At 33.9% G+C, this 21,215-nt stretch overlaps 1 protein-coding gene across 6 annotated transcripts in view; it reads right to left on the bottom strand.

The window, feature by feature from the left end:
• TUSC3 (tumor suppressor candidate 3) overlaps positions 1-21,215 on the bottom strand; it is a 223,779-nt gene that overhangs the window by 8,977 nt on the left and 193,587 nt on the right. For all 6 annotated transcript variants that reach the window (XR_011534289.1, XR_011534290.1, XM_070598600.1 and 3 more), the window contains 3 exons: positions 20,524-20,587; positions 9,226-9,300; positions 5,509-5,599 (listed from right to left, as the gene is read on the bottom strand). Coding sequence is in view for 4 of the 6 variants with exons in the window: in XM_070598600.1 (XP_070454701.1) it covers positions 5,509-5,599; positions 9,226-9,300; positions 20,524-20,587 (230 nt within the window). In the remaining 2 variants the exon portion in view is untranslated. The remainder of the gene's footprint in view (positions 1-5,508; positions 5,600-9,225; positions 9,301-20,523; positions 20,588-21,215) is intronic.

The following is a 21,215-nucleotide window of genomic DNA, read 5'->3' as shown; positions in this document are numbered from 1 at the left end:
TTGAGACTGCCGGCAACCTCATAAAAACGCTATTTTAGAGGTGAGGAGAAATGAGACTCAGAGAAGGTAAGTAACTAACTCCAAGACCCAAAGTTAGTGAAGAGAGCATCTAAGATTCAAACTCAGCTCTGTGTGTCTGCAAAGCTCTTAACTAATACACTCAACTATATATGGACTTGAACTCAGGTTTTCTAATTCTAAATATTATTTTTCCGTTCTACCACACTAGCTCTCTAAGACAACTAAAGAGTCTTATAAAGAGGGAGTGATAGAATTAATACAGAATATTTCATGGTATTTTTCTACTAAAGTAGAGACTATATGTGTCATAACAATTTTCTGAAGAAAATTTTTGTGAGTCAAAAGTGTGTTAGTGGAAAATACTGGGGAAGTAATTATCCATAAGTGAAGATGATCACGTTATCTCTTCGTGCACTTTGCTCTTCTTAGAAAATGGGACAAGCCTTAAAGTTAATCTTTATTTAATATACAAAATGAATTCAGTGCTACTACTGGAATAAAATTATTCTCTGAACTACAGCTTAGATGGTAATTAGATTAAATTCTTAATAATCTTGATATTTCACTGGTACTTTCAAGAGACTCAGGAGCCCAATTAAGTTCATCAAAAGGTTCAGAGAAATCTATTCTTCACTCAACTGAATCATGCAAATATAAAACAACAGTTACCTAATCTTCAGTATAAAGAAAAGTCCTGCTTAGGAAAAAAGCAGATTAAATATCAATGAGTTTAAAATATTTATGTCAGAATTAATAATGATAATTAGTATCAAATATTCATTGAGTAATTAATACCATGTGCCATTTACCATGTACTAGGCAACGTGCTCAGTGACTTACATGCATTCTCTCATGTAATTCTTACAACAGTCCAATGAGGTATGTAAAACTTTTTCCATTTACAAATGAGAAAACCAAGATTTAGAAAAGTTAAGTAACTTGTCCAAGGTCACAAAGCTAGTAACAAGCAGATCAGGGATTTAAATGAGGAAAGTTTGCTTATTGAAACTTAAAAGACAACCTGGAAGAATTTAGTAATGGCAGGAAACATACCGACACTGTAGATGCTGTAAGATTTAAGGGACTAGGATAAACATTTACAATGGACTTTTATCCCCTTCAGCAGGTACATAGATCAACCAAAAAAATAGCAGTGAGAAGATATGATGGGCACAAATGTTTATGGTTTTGTGAGGTGTAAGATTAAAATAAAAACAAATGAATAAAAACCAAAAAGATCACTCTAAATGGAAGAAATTAAAGGCTGCAGATTAAACAGAGTTCAAAATTGCGAGGAAATAATGAAACAATTAGTTTAAAGATAATTTCGTACATAGTTCTCTGGATCAGTGGTATTTCTTGGTACAAAAGTTATAATTTACAGAAATTTAAAAGGAAGACAGCAAGGGCTACAGAAAGAAGTGGCACTATACCCAAGAAAGTATGTACTTCAGCGCTGCAGCTAAAACCCCTGGCAGAAGGTCATTTTCAAATTAGTAGATGGTGTTATGTTCAAATGTGCATTTCTCAAGAGTATTATCCAAAGCACAGGTATTATCTAAAGTAGGTAGAAGTGGGAGGTTTTTTCATTCTTTTTGAAGAAAAATGTATATTTGTCCTTGCAGCTCATCTCAAAGTTAAGGATATGGTCTTGGCTGAGAAACTATTCTTCAATGTCTGTCTGTCACAAATAATTGGACTGATTTAGCTCTTGGTCCCCAGGGTTTATGATTCAATACAGAAGGGCCTAACTCTCTTTTAAGATGGACATCCACAAATGTCTTTTCCCAAGTACTCAAGCCGGGACATACCTTCGGGAATATGTTTGGCAGGTTTTCCTCTTCCTGCAATGATGGTGCCCTGTATCTCATTCTCTCATTCCCTACAAACTGCCTTTATCTGCTTTGAGCAAGGTTTGTTTTTTATCAAATACTATAATGCTGGTGCCCCAGATAAATGCTTCTGGGAATATGACGTGTTCCTTAAGAATGTGGTGGTATGTTCATAATTGACCCAGATACTCCCATAGGATAATTCAGTGGGAAAAGTCTCTTTTCCTTCTTCATCAACATCTCACCTTTCAACTATTCCCAGAATTATTTCCCTCTTCCTTTCTTTCATTTATTCCCTCTCTTACTCTCGCTTTGCCGTCGCCTATGCGTTCTCTCCAGAGAACTAGTTGTACAGATGTATATTTTTCCCCCATGCTCCCACGTTCTTAGAATTGAGCTCAGGATTCATCCAGATCTCTGGTCCATATTCTCTGCAGTCCTTCTAGTAACTTTGCTTTTGATGTTTATCATCTATTACCATGATCATTCACAAGAGAATTGATAAAATTTCTCAGAAAAAAAAAATGTTCTGAAGGAAAATGATGCAATGGAATAAAAACAAAACCCAAAGCAGTATCTCCCAGTACTAAGGTAACCTTAGCATATATCCATGTACTAGGCTAATAAAAGGGAGTAAAAATTTTCAAATGAGGGGCTGGCCCCGTGGCCGAGTGGTTAAGTTCGCGCGCTCTGCTGCAGGCGGCCCAGTGTTTCGTTAGTTCGAATCCTGGGCGCGGACATGGCACTGCTCATCAGACCACGCTGAGGCAGCGTCCCACATGCCACAACTAGAAGAACCCACAACGAAGAATACACAACTATGTACCGGGGGGGCTTTGGGGAGAAAAAGGAAAAAATAAAATCTTAAAAAAAAAAAAGAAAAATTTTCAAATGAGAAATTGGTATATTTTGCTCATAATGCTCGCCTTTACCCTATTTTGCCAGCTCGGAGGGATGATGTAAATGTAACGAAGGGGACATATATCCTATAAACCTGACAGAGCAAGAGAATATGAGTATGAATGATTAGAGAGCGATGATCTCTGAGTGCTATAAGGATTTATGGAAGTTTGACGAGCAATTCGCCACTATATCCATGGAAAAGGCAGAATGCAGAAAAGCAGCTAACAATGAAAGTTCTTAAGATGCTGAAGAAATATTAGAAAGCTCTAACGTGGTATGGGAAGAGACAATTAAACCAAAAGAGTTATTTAAATTGGACAATGGAATAGGGAGATAACTAAATTATGAAACAGCACAGCAAACAACAGAGAGCTCTGAAGAGCCGTGCAACACCAGAGTCCTGCCTTCCATTGCTCTGCAGTGCCACCTCACACTCTTCTAGCACGTCTGGTTTCCCAAGCTTCTGTGCCAGGCTCTGTTCTAATTCTGTTTCTTGGCAGCTCCTTTCTATGGTTTTTCACCTAACTACGTCAAATTTCACATTCACAAACTACTCTTGGGCATGATTTCCATCTCTGACTTCTTACAAGAGATTTCATCTACATTTCCAGCCCCATGGGGCCAGCTGACGGTCAGCCCACTCTTTGGTTAGCCTGGTGGGGCCTTGACAAGGGAGGGGGACTGGCTACACAGTAAGAATGTTCAACACCACATTCCTAAAGAAATAACCAAGCACGTGCTCTGGTTCAGAAATTCTTACTATGTATGTCTATCTAGGTTGAGGCCTAGGATATGTATTTTGAAAAGCATCCTGGGTGATTTATATGTCCATTCCTGGCAAGGAATGAGAGTACTGAAGAGTTATTATACTAAATGCCAACTACTCCTTGGGGAAAAAAGTACAAACTTGAAGACTCTTTGTATGATAACAAAAATAGTGCTGTCAAATGTAACGTTATTCTATAGAACTAGTAAAAACGTAATCTTTCTCTACTCTCCCTAGTCATTATATTGCTATGTCAGAGAACAGTCTAGATAGGGAGTGATATTCTGTTATGATTCGAGGCTCTGATATACAAGAAAAGCAGAATTTGCTCTTTACCTTCCCCCATTTTCTGTCAACTAAATAGAGGTTAAGAATCTTACAACCTCCCTTATTATACTTTACGTTTTATAAAAACAAAGATGTCTTCTTTGACATATTGTAAGTGCTACAGATTGAAATCAATTACTTTTTTGTTTTGGCATCCTGGATAAAAAACTTAAGAGAAAAAGAAATATACGGATTCCATTATATAACACATGCAAATCAAACTAAGACTCAAATTATACAGAATCATGATCCTCAATCCTGGGGTAGGGGAAAAAGAAAAACATAACTTCATCTTTCTTGGGTATACTTAACTTTGGATTTGATTAGTCTGATTGTTTCACATTTTCAAAACCAAAATTAGCTGGCTATCTAACATCAAGAATAAAATGAAAAAAGTGGAGACTTTACTTGCCTTTCTTATTACTCTTATTGCCCTCAGAACTAATTTTTTAAAAATTCAGTTTTTAAAAAATTCATTTACACTGCAGGCAGGATTTAAGGCAGATGATCCCACAGCTCGGATCTGTTACTCATATTTCTTCCATTCCTTTAGTATATTTATTTTTAATGGGTGTGGGAAGAAGAGAATTGCAAATGTGTCTCTGCCCACATGAGAAAACAGACAGGTGGGGCTGAAGAGTCCTATTCTTCCATTACAACCCCATAATCAGGTCTCTCTGTTATGGAATTAGCTTTGTCTCCCAGATGAAGCTATATATAGTTGCCATCATTTATGTGGAAACATTCTCTTAAAATAACTGCACCGTTCACATGTGGAAAGGATGTAAGGCATGACGAGATTTCATTTTCTATCAACATATCACTAATTCTACTATCTCAGCAGAAATAGTCTTCAAAATCTCTGAAAAAGCAAATATAGAACCTTTACTTCTTCATTAGAAGGCTAGGTCAAGCTATTAGGTTCCCTAGAGAAAGAGAAAGCAGAATATTTATTCCTTTAAGAGAAGCTGAGGGAGGAATATGCTCAAGAAGTGAACCTACGCCTAATTCATAAGCTGAACAACTGTAATCTAGCACATCTCTTGCATGGTGCTTTATTAAGAGTATAGTTTGGTTATTAGAATGAATTTTCAACGTCTTCCCACCTCCAAGTATGAAAATATGTTGGTGAAAATCTTACGAGATACTCATTATGACAACTTCTAGTGACCAGAGATTATTTTATCATTTAATTTTCCCTTTCAAATTAGCTTTTATTCGAAAAAGCTAAAACTTTGCAGAATTCAAATGATGATGCAAAGTTCATTAGAACTGAACAGTAGATTATATGAGAAAAAAGACGGCAAATGAAATAAAAATCATGATGGATAGACAAACCAAGAGAAGAAGAAATTTTGAAGAATTCCACAAAACGTAACCCCCATTTTGTTATATGTATGTATATAATATACATACAATATGATTTTCTAAAATGCAACTGCACTCTGCTGGCGAACAGGGATCACGCTTTCTATCTCCTTTGCATAGTCTGTGCTGAACACATGGCAGGTGCTCAGAAACTTGCTTAGCCAAGTTTAAAATCACTCGGTAAATGAGTTAGCTACTTTATATTCATCCTTAAGTATACATTAACCATTGAAATTCCGTTTTTTCTATTAGTTAAAAACGAAAACATTCACATTAGTAAAATGATATTACCTATAAGGATAGCCGTGGTACTTGGAACGAAATATTGAAAGTAGAAAACTGAAGAAGAAGACCACCAGGCCTAAGCCCACTAGGCAAATTACTAGAAAGAAACAGAAAATACCATTAGTGTCTAGACACATGCAATCCAAATGTTTATATTTTTTAAATGCACTCAATTAATTACAGTATACTTACATTTAACAGTTCATGGCACATAGAGGTACAACAAACCAGATAATCCAAAATACAATGTATTCATTATTTTCCACATTCTTCTCAATGCAAATGTACTATTTGGGGTGTGAAAACAAAACAAGTGACTGCTCTAAGTCTTGCGGTGGTTTTCTTCTCTTACAGAGTTCCTACAATTACTAAAATGCCCCAGAGGGATTGAAACAAAACAAAATACGTGATAAACCACAGAAAAGATCATCAGCCCTTGCATTATGAAGCACTGACTAAATTAGCAGAGACATTTGCATTATTAGAATGCTAAATATAATTTTATTCTTTTCAGATGCTATGCAACATCTACCAAGAAATCTCATTTTAGATTATGGGCTGGATTATTGCTCCAGTAAAAGCCTGTAACTTAGATACAGTTCATCCCCGCGTGCCGGAGGCTAGGAATAAAAGCGTGGAGAGTGAGAGAACATGGGCTCTGTGGGAGTCAAACGGGGAGAAAAATCCCCCTAAATAACAGGCAACAGTGTCAAAGTATTATCGCTGTTTGTTTTACAAAGGAACAGGGGCACACGTTACAGTAGAATGTGCTACGCTGTGGTGCAGGTTTTCAGTACTACTTTGTCCCAGTCAAGCTGACAATAGGTCAATTATGTTTTTTGTTTTCATAAAAATAAAATATATATACAAGTATATATTTTTATAATATAGAATATATTTATAGTAATATAAATATATTTATAATAATACAAATACCTTTATATACATATAACATATAAAACGTATATTTGCATATATATTTTAGATATTTAATTAAACAAGATCCATTGCTATTATTAGTAAAATAAATTTAAACATATTTATAAACTTTAATAGCTTAAAAACCTGAGCCAATTAAATGCAGCTATGTTTAGAACAAAAGATATTCAAAGAAACTGAAATTTATTTAGATCTGTTCTGTAAGTAAGTAAAATTAGAGTTATCACTTAATAAGGAATATCTAAACATTTCTTAAGAATTAAATATTTGCATAATACTTGTATCCTTTCATTAGTTTCAGGGAGTTCTTTAAAAACACTGAAAAATATCTAAAATAAGTAATTATAAAAGAAAGGGGAAGACAAAAGACAAGAGATTAAATGCACTAACAGAAGAAAACCAGGAAAATTAAACAGTTCTACATGTTTTTATAATGAAATATGATTTAAAAAATCTTCCAGCATATAAATGAGACCAAGTTTAATTAAATCCTTGAAATTAGGGAGTAGATTAGACATGGTATTGTCAAAATATGGTCTAGAAATGTGTCAGTCAGTTTCATTCATCTCTGAGGGAGTGTCATTCTCAGTTTTGAGTACAAATTGTGCAAAGTCATAAGTGCTTAATAGCATTCAATTGCAGCCTCTGTGACATTTCATCTCAGACACACTCATGCAGTTGAACTTCAAATGAATATTGGTAGAAAATAAAGCAAAAAACACGTTGCCGAATATCACAAAATGAAAAACAGCTTTTTTTTTTAATTGCAGAATATCCAAGTATGACAGACACCAGGCACTAGAAACAGCATATTAACAACTCTGCTTACAACAATCTGACTAAACCTAGAATTAATTACATGATGCTTTACTTTACACCTTCCCACATTTGGTATTTTTACCCAACACTTCATTCTTTCCTCTATATCCCCTTTTTAAAAAAAAATTTTCAGAAGCTGAATAAAAACACTCTATGCATTCCCTTTGCTGCTTTTAGTAGCTCATTTGGTTGTGCTTAATGGGAAACGAGGCTCATGATATGTGATCTAGTAAAACAGAATATATTTACTTGATTCTATGCAGCGGCACTAAATAATGCTACTTAAGTACTTGTATATGGGGAAGGGAGAGGAATCAGTGAAGAGCAGGGAGTCAGCAATCACGAAATGAACCACTGCAGCCCACACAAGAGAACACACTTGCAAGAAAAAAACACTCTGACAACACAGAAGCATTCTGACCTGGGCAATAATCATCACAGTAGTTGTACTATATCAAAAATAAAAGTCACACTAGAAGCAAAAAGGAATAATTAAAAAATATATATTTGCTCTCTCTTTCTCTCACACCCATGAATAACTAATTTGGCAGTGGGTAGTGATATAGAAATACCTACCAAGAAGAAAGTTGGAAGGAGTGATTTTACAAACTCAATATCATAGACATTGAGAGCTTAAAAAATTACTACATATTTCTTACTATTACTTACCTTAATATGACAGGATATACGGTAAATATGTAATCACATAAGAATTTGTCCTTATAAACATTATTTGTCAATCCCAAGAACATCAAATGTTTATTTCAAAAAACAGCATAAAATGGTATTCTGAACAATGCCTAACTAAACAAACCAATGTGTTCGTTTCTTCTGTAGTTTCTTTACAACAGCATACAGACAACATCATGGGAAAACAGGGCAGACTATACCGAATATGACACCCAAAACATTTCAACACTTAAGACACCTAAGTATTTGGAAGTCACTATGATTTACTTACATACATGACCCTCTAGCTAAAATTCCATAAAGAAAATAAGTCTATTTTTATTTTAAACTTCTGAATAAATTATTAGTTTTTTTCAGACACTTATGTTCCTCATACATAAATTCTTGGCTTTAAAAAGGGTTCAGAAATGCAAAACATATTGAGAAAAAAGTTAATTATAGGTTTGTGGAGGTATAATAATAAAATCACATGGGGACAATGTTAGTCATAAAAAGGTCTGAGGCAGGAAATACTGAATTTAAGGCCCTCCATTCTTTTCCAACCTACATTCTTCAGAGCAGAAGATTTTTCCATGTGCTCTGTTTTCCTACCAAAATTTGTTACTTTAAAAAAAATGTATTTTTTTCCACAACCCTGAGAGAAATAGTTCCATCAAAGGATAAGACATAGTTAACTTGCTTAAAAACACAAGGCTGGAACTTGGTGGGGTTGTAAATCTTGGAATAACATTGAAGAAGGCAAAGACCCTGGAAAAGATAGTATCAAGAGATGCCCTCTTTTTAAATGTTGGTAAAAGGAAGTTTGGAGGTAATTGCAGGGTACTATAACATTTCAGTGTACAAAACCTTAGTGAAAACTTCGCCAGTCAGTCCTTGAATGCACTTCTGATTCTTGTGGCATAGGGAACACATCATTTGCCAACATAATCTCTAAGACTCTGCCCACAGAATTTCCATCTCTCCCTGTAGGGTGGACGTTACTACAGAGAGCACAGCTTTAGTAGCAATGTGTCAAAGCACCCCTGACAAAGGTGAATGACAGCTCTCCTTTATATGCAATTCCAGAGAAAATCACCTAATACCGTTTTGGAAGAAATATACTTTAAGTACTTGCACACACATCCAAGAAGCAGAAGAAAGTAAACCGCAATCTTCCTCAAACCAGAACATTTCTTTCGAAGTTTGTTTACAGAGGACTTTTACATATTTTTCATTTGATTTAAATGGATGTTAAGACTAAAACAAAATTACAAAAATAGCAACACAGACACTTACTCCGTCTTTTTCCAACATCTCCTTTGGATGTTGCCGCTTCATTTAGAAGAACCATCCCCATGGTGATAGCAGCATCTACAGTAGTTGTCAAGGAAACAGTACATGATGCAAATAAAATATATTAATTTTTCTGGATCAGAACACTATGTGTAATTTAACCAGAATGGTTAAATTACAAGTGCACACAGAGGGAAATACAATTTATTCTCTTTATAGTACATAAAATTTCAGTTCTTTGTGTATTTAAATATGCCTTAATTTTTAAAATATATAACCTGAAACTTCGGTCTGAGACTTGGAAGGTCTAATTCTGAACGCTCTTCAGTTTCAGGACTTTCATAGCACATATGAATTACACGGACTCCCAAAACCAGTTATGACATTTCACATTATACATAAACATATGCACTAGTTATAGCCACAGTGACACATTTCATTGGCAATTATGGAAAATTAGAATATATTCAGCATGATTTTTTCCCCCATTTTCACAGTGAGTGTGTGTGTAGCTTTCTCTTTCTTGATGTCTAAGGGGTTTCATAGATTTTTTTTTTTAAGAAATCTTTATTAAGGTTAGGCATTGTCCTTGGAAATCTTTTGTATCCAATTACAAACCTTACAAAAGCAAACAAGCACATTATAACAAAGCAGTCTAACAAACTTAGCAGGAGCTTGATCTAGTCAAGTAACTGACATTTTAAGAATGAGAATACAAAATTACTTGTCTACTTAACGTCTGCTTGGATATATTCATGCCACGCTGAAAGATGCCAAGGATTAAGAAAATAATGGGACTTTTCACCTTTAATAATAACATTCTTTGCCATGTTATTAAAACATTTTTGATATGGACTAATGTTAAAATTTAAGAACTCATCAATTCTGGAAATATATTTACTAAGTGTTCTGCCCAAATGACTAATGGATTAAAAAATGAGAAAAATAAGCTTAGCCCAGAAATTCCTCAATTTGCTTAGGTAACTTTATTATGATTTCCTTTTATTCCTTTCTACTGCTCTATGCATACGCCCAGCATCGATAAGTCTCCCGTACAGGGTGTCTGTAAGTGCCTTCTACTGCAGATAGTCAAAGCTCAAAGAATACTGTCTAGCTATATTTATATACAATTAAGTGGAGGAGGTCACAGGAAATTCTGCAGAGTAAATATTTCTATTCTATTTTCTGGTTATTAATAAGTAAGTATAGTACTTATATTTGAGTCTGTTTTCATGACCATATTATCCAACTTCTGGATAATAAATGTCTGACTTATCCAGTTAGGCATTTATGTTTACACTCACCTCTCTATACAAATGGTTTTCAACCTATTCTATTTATTTATAGCAACCTTTAATGGAACCCTTTCTGGAGCAAAAATACCAAGCAACCAACGAACCTTGGTTGGAAGCCTAATGTATATAAGAGAAAAAGCCATTACCAGCCCTATGCAACACCAACTCTCACCCACCTTGCCCAACACACAAATACAGTATAGACTATCACCAAACTTTTAGGGATCCATGATACACAGTTTGAAAACCACTCAAATTTAGATAATTCCTGAATTCCTTGAGTTTTGCTTATGTAGTGATGGCCTGAAAAGGATAATGTAAGAAAATGAATCTTTCGTACTACCACTATGATAGACTGTGGACTTGATGGATTCCTGTTCTCAAGGTGTTTTGGACAACCTACTGACACAAATACTCATGAGTCCATGGTCATAGAGCATTGCTAATAATAAAATGATGGAAAAAATTAAAAGCTTGTATCACTCAAACTGTTCATATGTAGAAATTTCTACTGCTTTACTCAGTTCTCTGGAGCAGACTGCTGTGAATGATATAGATCCTTAATAAGGAGTTAAATTAGGTTTCTCCTTTCACCATTCTCTGGTAACAGCCTTTTATGTTCATGTATAAATTTTAATGTATACATTTAAATATACATATTATATCTATTGAAAATTCATACAGAATTAGATTTTAACTATGACAATATTTTTTGCAAATATTCAAAATAAATGACATTTAAAATGATTTTTATGTACATATTATATACCTAACAAATACTCATTTTAATGACTCCATCTGCTAAGCAGCTTCCAAAATTCCATTAATAAAATCACGGAGAAAATGGCACTATTTCTATTTCTGGAGAAAATAAGGTTTACAAAATTAAATGCTTTAAAATTTTAATCAGTGTGAACCATATATGAAAATACTCTCAGGGTAAAATTTTATACACAAACACTCATGTGCACTAATGTATATGTTATAAACACACATAGACATGATCTCAGGGAAAAGTATATTTCATTGGATATTAACTATGGTCACCCAAGTATAACACATCTCTATTAATATATCTTCATACCATTTTTACTACTCTCCCTTTGTAAATTGTTATAATGTGAAAACTACATGAGCAACAATTCTCATTGGATACACTTTTAAATTTCACACAAATTCAGGCAATGCTGGGACAAAAAATTATGTATAGGATTTTCTTAAGAGTATACCACATTTTATTGCTAACATTTTGTTGAGAATTTTTGCATCTAATTTCATTAGGGATATCGGTCTATAGTTTTCCTGTGGTGTCCTTATCTGGTCTTGGTATCAGGGTAATGCTGGCCTCATAGAATGAGTTTGGAAGTGTTCTCTGCTCCTCAATGTTTTGAAAGGGTTTGGAAAGGGTTGGTGTTAATTCTTTAAATGTTTGGTAGAATTCTCCAGTGAAGCCATCTAGTCCTGGGGTTTTCTGTTTTGGGAAGTTTTTGACTACTGATTTGATCTCTTTACTTGTTTTTGGCCTGTTCAGATTTTCTATTTCTTCCCAATTCAGTCTTGGTAGGTTGTGCATTTCTAGAAATGTATCCACTTCTTCTGGGTTATGTAATTTCTTGGCATTTAATTGTTCATAGTAGTCTCCTTAGATCCTATGTATTTCGGTAGCATCAGTTGTAATGTCTCTTTCATTTTTCATTTTGAGTCATCTCTCTTTTTCTTTGCGGTCTATTTAAAGGTTTCTCAATTTTGTTTATCTTTTCAAAGAACTAGCTCTTAGTTTTGTTGTTGATCCTTTCTATTGTCTTTCTGGTCTCTATTTCATTCAGTGCCACTCTGATATTTATTATTTCCTTCCTTCTGCTAACTTTGGGCTTAATTTGTTCTTTTTCTAGTTTCTTGAAGTGTAGTTAGGTTGTTTATTTGAGATCTAATTTCTTAACATGTTCATTTATCACCATAAACTTTCCTCTCAGAACTGCTTTTGCAGCATCCCATATAATTTGGTATGTGTATTTCCATTTTAATTTATTTCAGATGTATTTTTATTTCTCTTTTGATTTCTTCTTTGATCCATTGGTTGTTCAGAAATGTGTTGTTCTGTCTCTGCATATTTGCAGTCTTTCTAGCTTTCCTCTAGCTGTGGAGTTCTAGTTTCTTCCACTGCAGTTAGAAAAGATAGTTGGTATTATTAAAATCTTATGAAATTTGCTGAGACTTGTTTTGTGTCCTATCATATGATCTGCCCTGGAGAATGTTCCATGCACAATTGAGAAGAATGTGTATTCTTCTGCTGTCAGATGAAATGTTCTATGTCTGTTAAGTCCACTTGGTCCAAGGTATGATTCAATTCCAATGTTTCCTTGTTTTTCTGTCTGGATGACCTATCCATTGCTGATAGTGGAGTACTGAAGTCCCCTACTATTATTGTATTATTGTCTATTTCTCCCTTTACATCAGTTAGTATTTGCTTAATATATTTTGGTGCTCCTTTGTTGGCTACATATATGTCTAGGATTGTTCTATGTCCTTGAGGTGCTGACCTTTTTATCATTATATAATGACTTTGTCTCTTGTTACTGTTTTTGGCCTTGAGTCTAGTTTGTCTGATATAAGTCTGGCTACTTCCATTTTCTTTTAGTTTCTACTCGCCTGGAATATCTTCTTCCTTCTCTTTATTTTGAGCCTATCTGTGTCTTTACAGCTGAAATGAGCCTCCTGTAGGCAGTATCTAAGTTGAGTCTGTTTTTTTTTTCTATCCAGTCACTGTGTGCCTTTTGGTTGTTGGGGTCAATCTACCTACATTTAGAGTGGTTACTGACATGCGAAGACTTAATACTGCCATCTTATATTTGCCTTCTGGTTGTTTCTGTATCTCCCTTATTTCTTTCCCCTCTGTTTCTGTCTGCCTTTGTAAGTCGGTGGTTTCCCAGGGTATTTGCTCAGGCTCCCTTTTGTCGTTAAGTTTCCTGTCTCTTATTCTGGATTTGTGCTTGTGGTTACCATGAGGCTTACATAAAACATATAAATTGCCGTCAGCAGAAAACAGACTATCTTAACGTCACTCACCTATAAAGGTTCTACCCTTTTATTCCTCTTCTTTTATATTTGTGATGTCATCTGTTACCTCTTTCTATACTGTGAATTCATTAACAAATTGTAGTAGCTATAATTATTTTTAACGCTCTTTTCCTTTAACCTCTACACTGTAATTAAGTGGTAAAGACACTATTCTAATATAGACTTACAGTTTTCTAATTCTATTTATCAACTTTATCACAGTTTTGTGTGTACTTTCATTTTTTGTGTGTCATTAATGAGTATCTTTTCATCTCAGCCTGAAGAACTCTTTTCCTCATTTCTTGCAAGGCAGATGGTTGACTCCTTTTGCTTTTGTTTTGGAAGGTCTTTATTTCTCCTTCATATCCGAAGGACAACTTTGCTGGATAAAATATTCTTGGCTGGCAATTTTTTCTTTCAATACTTTGAATATGTCATTCTATTCTCTTCTAGCCTGAAGAATTTCTGCTGAAAACTCTGCTGATAGCCTAATGGGGGTTACTTGGTAGGTTACTTTCTTTTTTTTTCTGGCTGCCTTTAAAGTTCTTTCTTTATTGTTGGTTTTTGATAGTTTCATTATAATGTGTCTTGGAGAAGGTCCTTTTACATTGAGATAATAAGGCGTTCTCTTAGCTTCATGGACTTGTATGTCCAGTTCCTTCCCCAGGTTTGGGAAGTTCTCAGTCATTTCTCTAAATAAACTCTGCCCACTTCTCTCCCTCTTCTCCTTCTAGTATGCCAATTATTCTTATATTTGCTTGTCTGATGGAATTTGATAGCTCTTATAGGGTTTCTTCACTTTTTAAAAATCTTAGATCTCTCTTCCAACTGAATCATTTCTAAATTTATTCTTCAAATTGCTTATTCTTTCTTCCATCTGATCTGCCCTATTTTCAATGCTTCTAATGCATTCATCAACTCATTTATCGAGTTCTTCAGGTATGGAATTTCTGTTTGGTTCTTTTTTAAATAATTTCAATCACTTTAGTAAAGAACTCCTTCTGTTCATTAATTTCATTCCAGAGTTCATTGAATTGCCTTTCTGAGTTTTCCTGTAGCTCATGGAATTTCTTCCTAACAGCTATTTTGAATTCTTTATCAGTTAGATTGCAATATTCCATGCCTTGAAGTTTGGTTGCTGGAGAATTATCACCAAACAAAAAAAGCATTAAAAGAAATAAAGTAGGATGATATCACAGGGTTAGATGAACATGATAATGAGAAAGGAGTAACAGGGAACAAGATAGCTAGCTCTATTTTAACATAAAATATCTTTATGCTAGGCATAAAAGTAATTTTTAGGTCAAATAAAAATAAAATGTACATAAACAATATAATCTTATCTTTAAAAATAAATAATAAAGAAGAGAAATGCAGGGAAAGATAGATAATAAAAAGTTAGTATCAACTGTCTTGGAGTAATGAAGTCGTCAGTTTTTATATTCTTTATTGACCACATCCTACAAAGCAGTTGTTGGCAAATTTTTTCTGTAAATGGCCAGAAAGTAAATATCTTCAGCTAAGCAAGCTCTCTGGTGTACTGTTACTACTCAACTCTGCTGTTATAGTGCAAATAATCACAGATGATACATAAATAAATAGGTGTGGCTGTGTTCCAATAAAACTGTATTTAGAAAGATAGTAGGCAGGCTGGATTTGGCCCTAGCTGTCCAAGTTAGGAAACTTCTACTATAAAGAATCTAATGCAGCGCCAAAGATACTATAAACTATTCTATCTGAGAGGAAGTTAGCTCCATTCTTACTTGAAAATAAAGAAATGCAAAACTTAGTAAACCCTTGTGCATATGACCCCAAAGTGGAAATTTTAAAGGAAAGGGATTACTAGCGCAGGTTCCATCCAACCGCAAGGTAAATATTTTATTAGAAAGCAGTAGGGTCAGGAACAAGTGTGATCTCAGCCCCAGAATGTTTCCTGCAAAGGTGAGTTTTCTAGGCTTTCCCAAGAAATGACTGTGAACCTTCTTCAAACTTGAAGGCTGTAATTAATACATGAATTAAACTAAAATGACTTGCCAACCTTCCCTCTCTTTTATTTAAAGACACCCTTTTAACTTATGGCCTTAGAGTGTTGAGAATCATTTAGCTTCAGTTCCACTGTATCAATGAAATCACCACTTTTGGCTTAAAAAGAGCATTATCATTTGAGAAAAAAATCATATTTGTAATACAAATTTTTAGATGAAGGATTAGTTTTTAGACAGGGAAGAAGCTAGATGATCATCTGTCAGGGTTGATGTGTAGGGTTTCCTCCACTGGGTGGAAGGCTGAATGGCTAATCTTGAAGGCCCCTACAAATCTGAGAGATTCTATGTCCAAGTCTGGAATAACAGAGGCTTTTCTGCCATTAAACTGATGGGTGTAGTCATTTGGCTATGCCTTACTGAAGACTCCCCACATTATAAGAGAATATGAGATGAAAGTATGTAGTAGATAAACTATAATGTTTCTGAGACTTGTTCTATTGTTTTGAGATTGTTAATGCCTAGGCCTGCCTACACACACACACCCTGGTCTAGTTCATGTTTTGCTTTGCACATTTGTACTGATTAATATCATAGCAACATACACTTCCACTACTGTGAGCACTCCACAGTTTCTCTGCTGATCTTGTCAATCACCTTCTTACTGCTTAAAAAGTCAAAATATTGATATGATCCCACATAAAACAGGGGCTATTTGTGTAAATTATAAATAATACCCAGAGGCATTCAGCATCCTACTCGACTAGTGACAAATATATATGCATTACATTATAATTCATTCTCAACTACACATGATGTTAAGTTTACTGTTGCTCCTAGGAAGAGAATCAGGATTGTCAATTTAGAGAGAAATGAGAACAGATGTTGAAAAAAAGTTAGCACATTATAGAAGACTTAAAGGGATCTAAATCGAAAATTATCTTCAACTTGCATCCATCATTAATTTTCCTCTATAGTATGTTTCTCCTTGGATATAACACATTAAAATAAAATAAAAATCTCTATAACAGATTGAAAACAAATGCAGAATAAAATCATACTCTTTCATAACAAATGGAAAACATGGTTTTTTCATAGGAAAAGCAAATGTGATCTTTACAAGAATACATACTTTAAAATTATTATTATTGCTAGTATAACTTTTGCCTTTTATATTAGCACTTTTACTTCCAACTAATATTTATCTCATGTCATCTGCTTGAGATCCCAGAACTTAAAGGATGAGGAGAATTAAGGGACTGGTCAGAGTTTACATGGTTGACAGCAAAGCCAATCCTAGAACTCATGCATCCTATGTGCACTGGCACACATGGACCATATCTTGGTGAATTCAGATAAGGTCCAAATTTCTTAACAAGGTATGGGAAGATTTTCATTATACAACCAAAGCAACCTTTCATCAACTTCCTCTTCTTCTGAATATTCTCTCTTATTTTATGTTTTTCTACCTGTTGTCCCTTCTCCTAGAATATTACCCCTCGCTCATTCTCCTTTTGGGAAACTCTTTTTTCTACTGTATCAAAATCCAGCTGAAAAGTCAATTCAACTTCTCTGGGCATCTGGTTGCTCCTTACCCTCTTGCTGCTTCCAAGCACTGATTATAGCATCTGTTACACTAGATTATAATTATTTTTCTATCAGTCTCCCTTCTTGTAAACAGTAAATATCTTATATTTGCACCAGGTGTTGAAACATAACTAACAGAAAAATAAATAAAAATGAATTCTTACTGGGAAAAATGTAAAGGATTACATAAGTTATTATTAGACAGTTCACATATTGCCTATTAAAGTGGCACACTATTTCTTATTCCTTTTTTTATACTTTTCTCTCATAGACTAGTTAGGATTGTTCTTTCTGTTTTTTTCCTAAATAAGGTACTAAGAAAATAAAACCCTACTAATAGGGAGAAAAATCTTATTTTTAGTAAATATGAATCTATAACCTATGACATCAAATGACTTCATCTGTTCTTTCCTAGGTTTTTTCAACAAAATTTTGTATATAGCAATTGCATCTAATGATCTGGCTTACTATATTAGGAGAAAACCAAAAGGCAGAAATCTTCCTACAGATAAGCAAAAAGTAACCATCTGGAATTTACATTTTTTTTGCATAAAGGGAAGAAATACACATGCAAATTACAAAAAATACATAGATTAAACACCTGGATTAAAAAATGCCAAGTGAAAATAAAATCAGAAATTATTATAAAATGGCTTCTTTTTAACTTTTACTGATAATTTTAACAAGTCTACCATTTTAAAAGGAATTATCTTCTTTATAGATATCTGTAAAATAAAAATTACAGGAGAAATAAAGCAACAAATAATTACTAGTAGCAAAAAGAGAACAGGAACTTTTAATTCTTTTATGTATTACTGTTAAAAATCTATACGGAAGACTTCATACTGCTTGTGAAATTTCTTTGCATCCTAAATCTCAGCTTGATGTCAATGAGCCATGAAATGAAACCTTGGAGAATTCCTGCCGCACAATGGAATGAAGGTCTCAACACAGCTTTTCATTCCTTTTGCTAGGTACTCCTGATGTAATAGACTATCTGCTCTGAATAAAGTATACTGCCAAAATGCTACATCACAGATCAAAATTAGATAGAAAAGAACAAAAGACATACATAAATAAGAGCTAAAAAGTGACTTGCAATAAATACTTTGTTTTTTACTATTTAACACAATGATTTTTACATTTAACACAAATGTATTTTGCTTCATAAATATATTAATATAACTAAAAGATAAATTAAGAGTAAATATAGCCTTGCCCTTATTTTTTAATATGGAAGAGATGTTCCTATAAATACATTTGCAAATATTTCATTTTCTCACCTAAGGCCCCTCTGATGTAACAAAAGTATTAATCTCTGACTCTATTAAAGTTGGAAAACAGAAACCTGGTAGTTACTGATCAAGATCACAAAACTTGAGAATCTTTACTCAAATATAGCTATTTCTAATTCTAATCTATGAGACAAATTAGAGCAAAAAAAAATACTCATCATAATAGCTTCTTAATTTTAAAGCCATAAAGCACATGAGTAATTAAATAAATGCAAGCAAGGAATGGGCTGCAGATATGCACAAGTGCACATATGCACCCAAGTATGTGTGGTCAAGCGTGGAAGGAGTAAAAATGTTGAGAACTGATAGAGAGGAAGAAGATAGTCAATGTTGCTCACAGAGTCTCAGAAAGACAGTGTTTATTTCCCCTGCAATACAAAATGGAGCCATATAATCTCTCTCCTTCAAAAGGTCTTTGGATTATCTTGTTAATTACACATATTGAATGGACTTAAACAATCTTACTACAGAACAACTGCCATTCAATATGTTCCCAGTGTAACTTTTAGATAATACCATAGGACTATGTTTGTTTTGTTTTGCTTTTTCTGGTCATCTACACTTTCGTCAAATGTTAGAGTCAACCAATAGATATGTGTGTTACCTGTGACCTGGGCGAAGAAGATGGGAAAATAAAAGGAGGGGAAGCAGCCTTTAATGAGTACTAGATGATTTATGTGTGGCACCTCATTTACCCTACAAAAATGCCATGTGGTTAGTTTGCTAAGCCTGATTATAGAAATGAGGAAGTTTGTGAGCTTCTTGAGAACTGGAGGAGCTTCAAGCTCTCCCCACCCCTTTCCTCCACTATTATCAACACAAGACTGAGTCTATATCAGCACCTGATGCACTGTCCAGAACATATTATGCAAATAAAAGGGATTACCTGAATAGACTGACGGTGGCAAATACGTATTTGCTGGTGGATTAAAAAATGTACTGTTACAACATCACAAGGTAATGAAATACAAAAACTTTAATGGTATTAAAAAGATAGTCTTTTCCATCCAGATTAAAAATAAAAACTTCAAGATGGTGTGAGTGACATTTATGCATGAAATCCTATGTCATGATGATAATAAAATACTATATATAAAACTTAAGTACCTGTACAACCAACAGACCATGAAAAAGAAAACGGAATTCTAATCCTAGTTCTTCCTCTAACCTAAAGCAAATCAATTAAATTTTGTGGGTTTTTATCCTATCTGCAAAATGAAGTTTTGGCCAGGATGAGTTCTAAGAACGCTTAAAGGTTTAAATAGTTCCTGTTCTATAAAATGCTGGAAAATTTGGTCTAGACTACTTCATTTGAATATGAATCTTAGTAACCAGGAGAGCAATCAAATCTTACACATGATAGTATAGGCACACTTGAAACTCTGATAACGACTCAATATGTTCGACACTATAAATTTAACCTTCGAATACTTCCACAAGACTGATACAAATATCAATGTTCCCCAAAATGCAGTTGTTTGTCCCAAAGTAACTTTACTTCATTTTAAGAATATTCAGAGTTTATGTTTTCAGTGGACACTTGAGCCTTACCTCTTTCCTGTCTTGCTGTCTTCTTCTTTACCCTTCTTCCTCCGAACCATACACTGCACTGTTATCTGATTCATAACAGTCTGATACGTTCCAAAAAGAGATGTCTAACTATTCTAAATCTCCCTCTTCTGACTTACCATGAAATTTAAAGGAACCAGTACTAAGACAATGTTTTTATCCTGCTTTCTATATTATAGGACACTTTTTTCACCCCATTAAGATCTTATAAGGGAAAACCATACAAACTTCACAAAAAACTCTAGCAAGAGCTAATCAATGAAGAGAAAAAGCTATACTTTGAAATTCAATAGTCAGTAAAAAATATAAAATTACAGTCTGTTAATGATTCAGAATAAAAACAAAATTATATTGTAATAGGAAATAGCAGAGGAATTAGAAAATTCGTCATATAGTTAAGTTTAAAATTTAGTGTCTTTTAAAAGTCTTGATATTTATTGTCAAGAAAAAAAAATCAATTTGCTAGCATGCAGCTTTGGTTTGCCCTTTTCAATCGAGCACTGTTGTAAAGGATACTTAGTACCAGAATAATGTGTGACTCTGCCACGAATTGAGCCTGGCTGCTTCCATGGATGTAACTCTATAAAACAAGACAAAGAAACAAAAATTATAATCTGGGGAAAAGCAGATTTTTTTTGATAGCTTTTTTTGTATTTTGTAGTTTTATGCCATGAAGATAAACAATTGGAAAATCTACTGATTAAGCTCTTATTTATAATTCTTTTGAATAAAGTCACTACGAATTGGAAATAACAGATGAAAATGTTGATTGATATTACTGTAAACTGTAGAAAGCAACTTGAAAGCAAAAGTAAACTTAACCTACCTTGTGAAAAGGTTTAGCACAAACACATACACACAATGTAATGATTCTTCCAGAGTTACTGCAAAATGTACTTGACAGCACAAGGTACAAATTAGAGCAACTAAGTTTACTGATTGATCATCCTTTAAAACAAGTAAAAAATAATCTGTCAAACGTTAAATCACTGTCTTCCTCATTATCAAAGTGTTTAAGGAGACAGCTTTATAAATGGATTCATTCCATTAGAGCATTTCAATTGATTTTTTCAAAATATAATTATTAAAACTGTTTTACCTCATTGAGAAATGTAGTTTTCTGTACCTAGTAAGAACTATATTAGTTGATACCAGTTGATTATAGAAAATCTGACACAAATCTCCACCTAGGAAATCTTGCTCTTAAA

Source organism: Equus przewalskii, chromosome 28, assembly GCF_037783145.1.
Source record: "Equus przewalskii isolate Varuska chromosome 28, EquPr2, whole genome shotgun sequence".
Lineage (NCBI taxonomy): Eukaryota > Metazoa > Chordata > Mammalia > Perissodactyla > Equidae > Equus > Equus przewalskii.
This window is presented reverse-complemented; position numbering and strand designations above follow the sequence as displayed.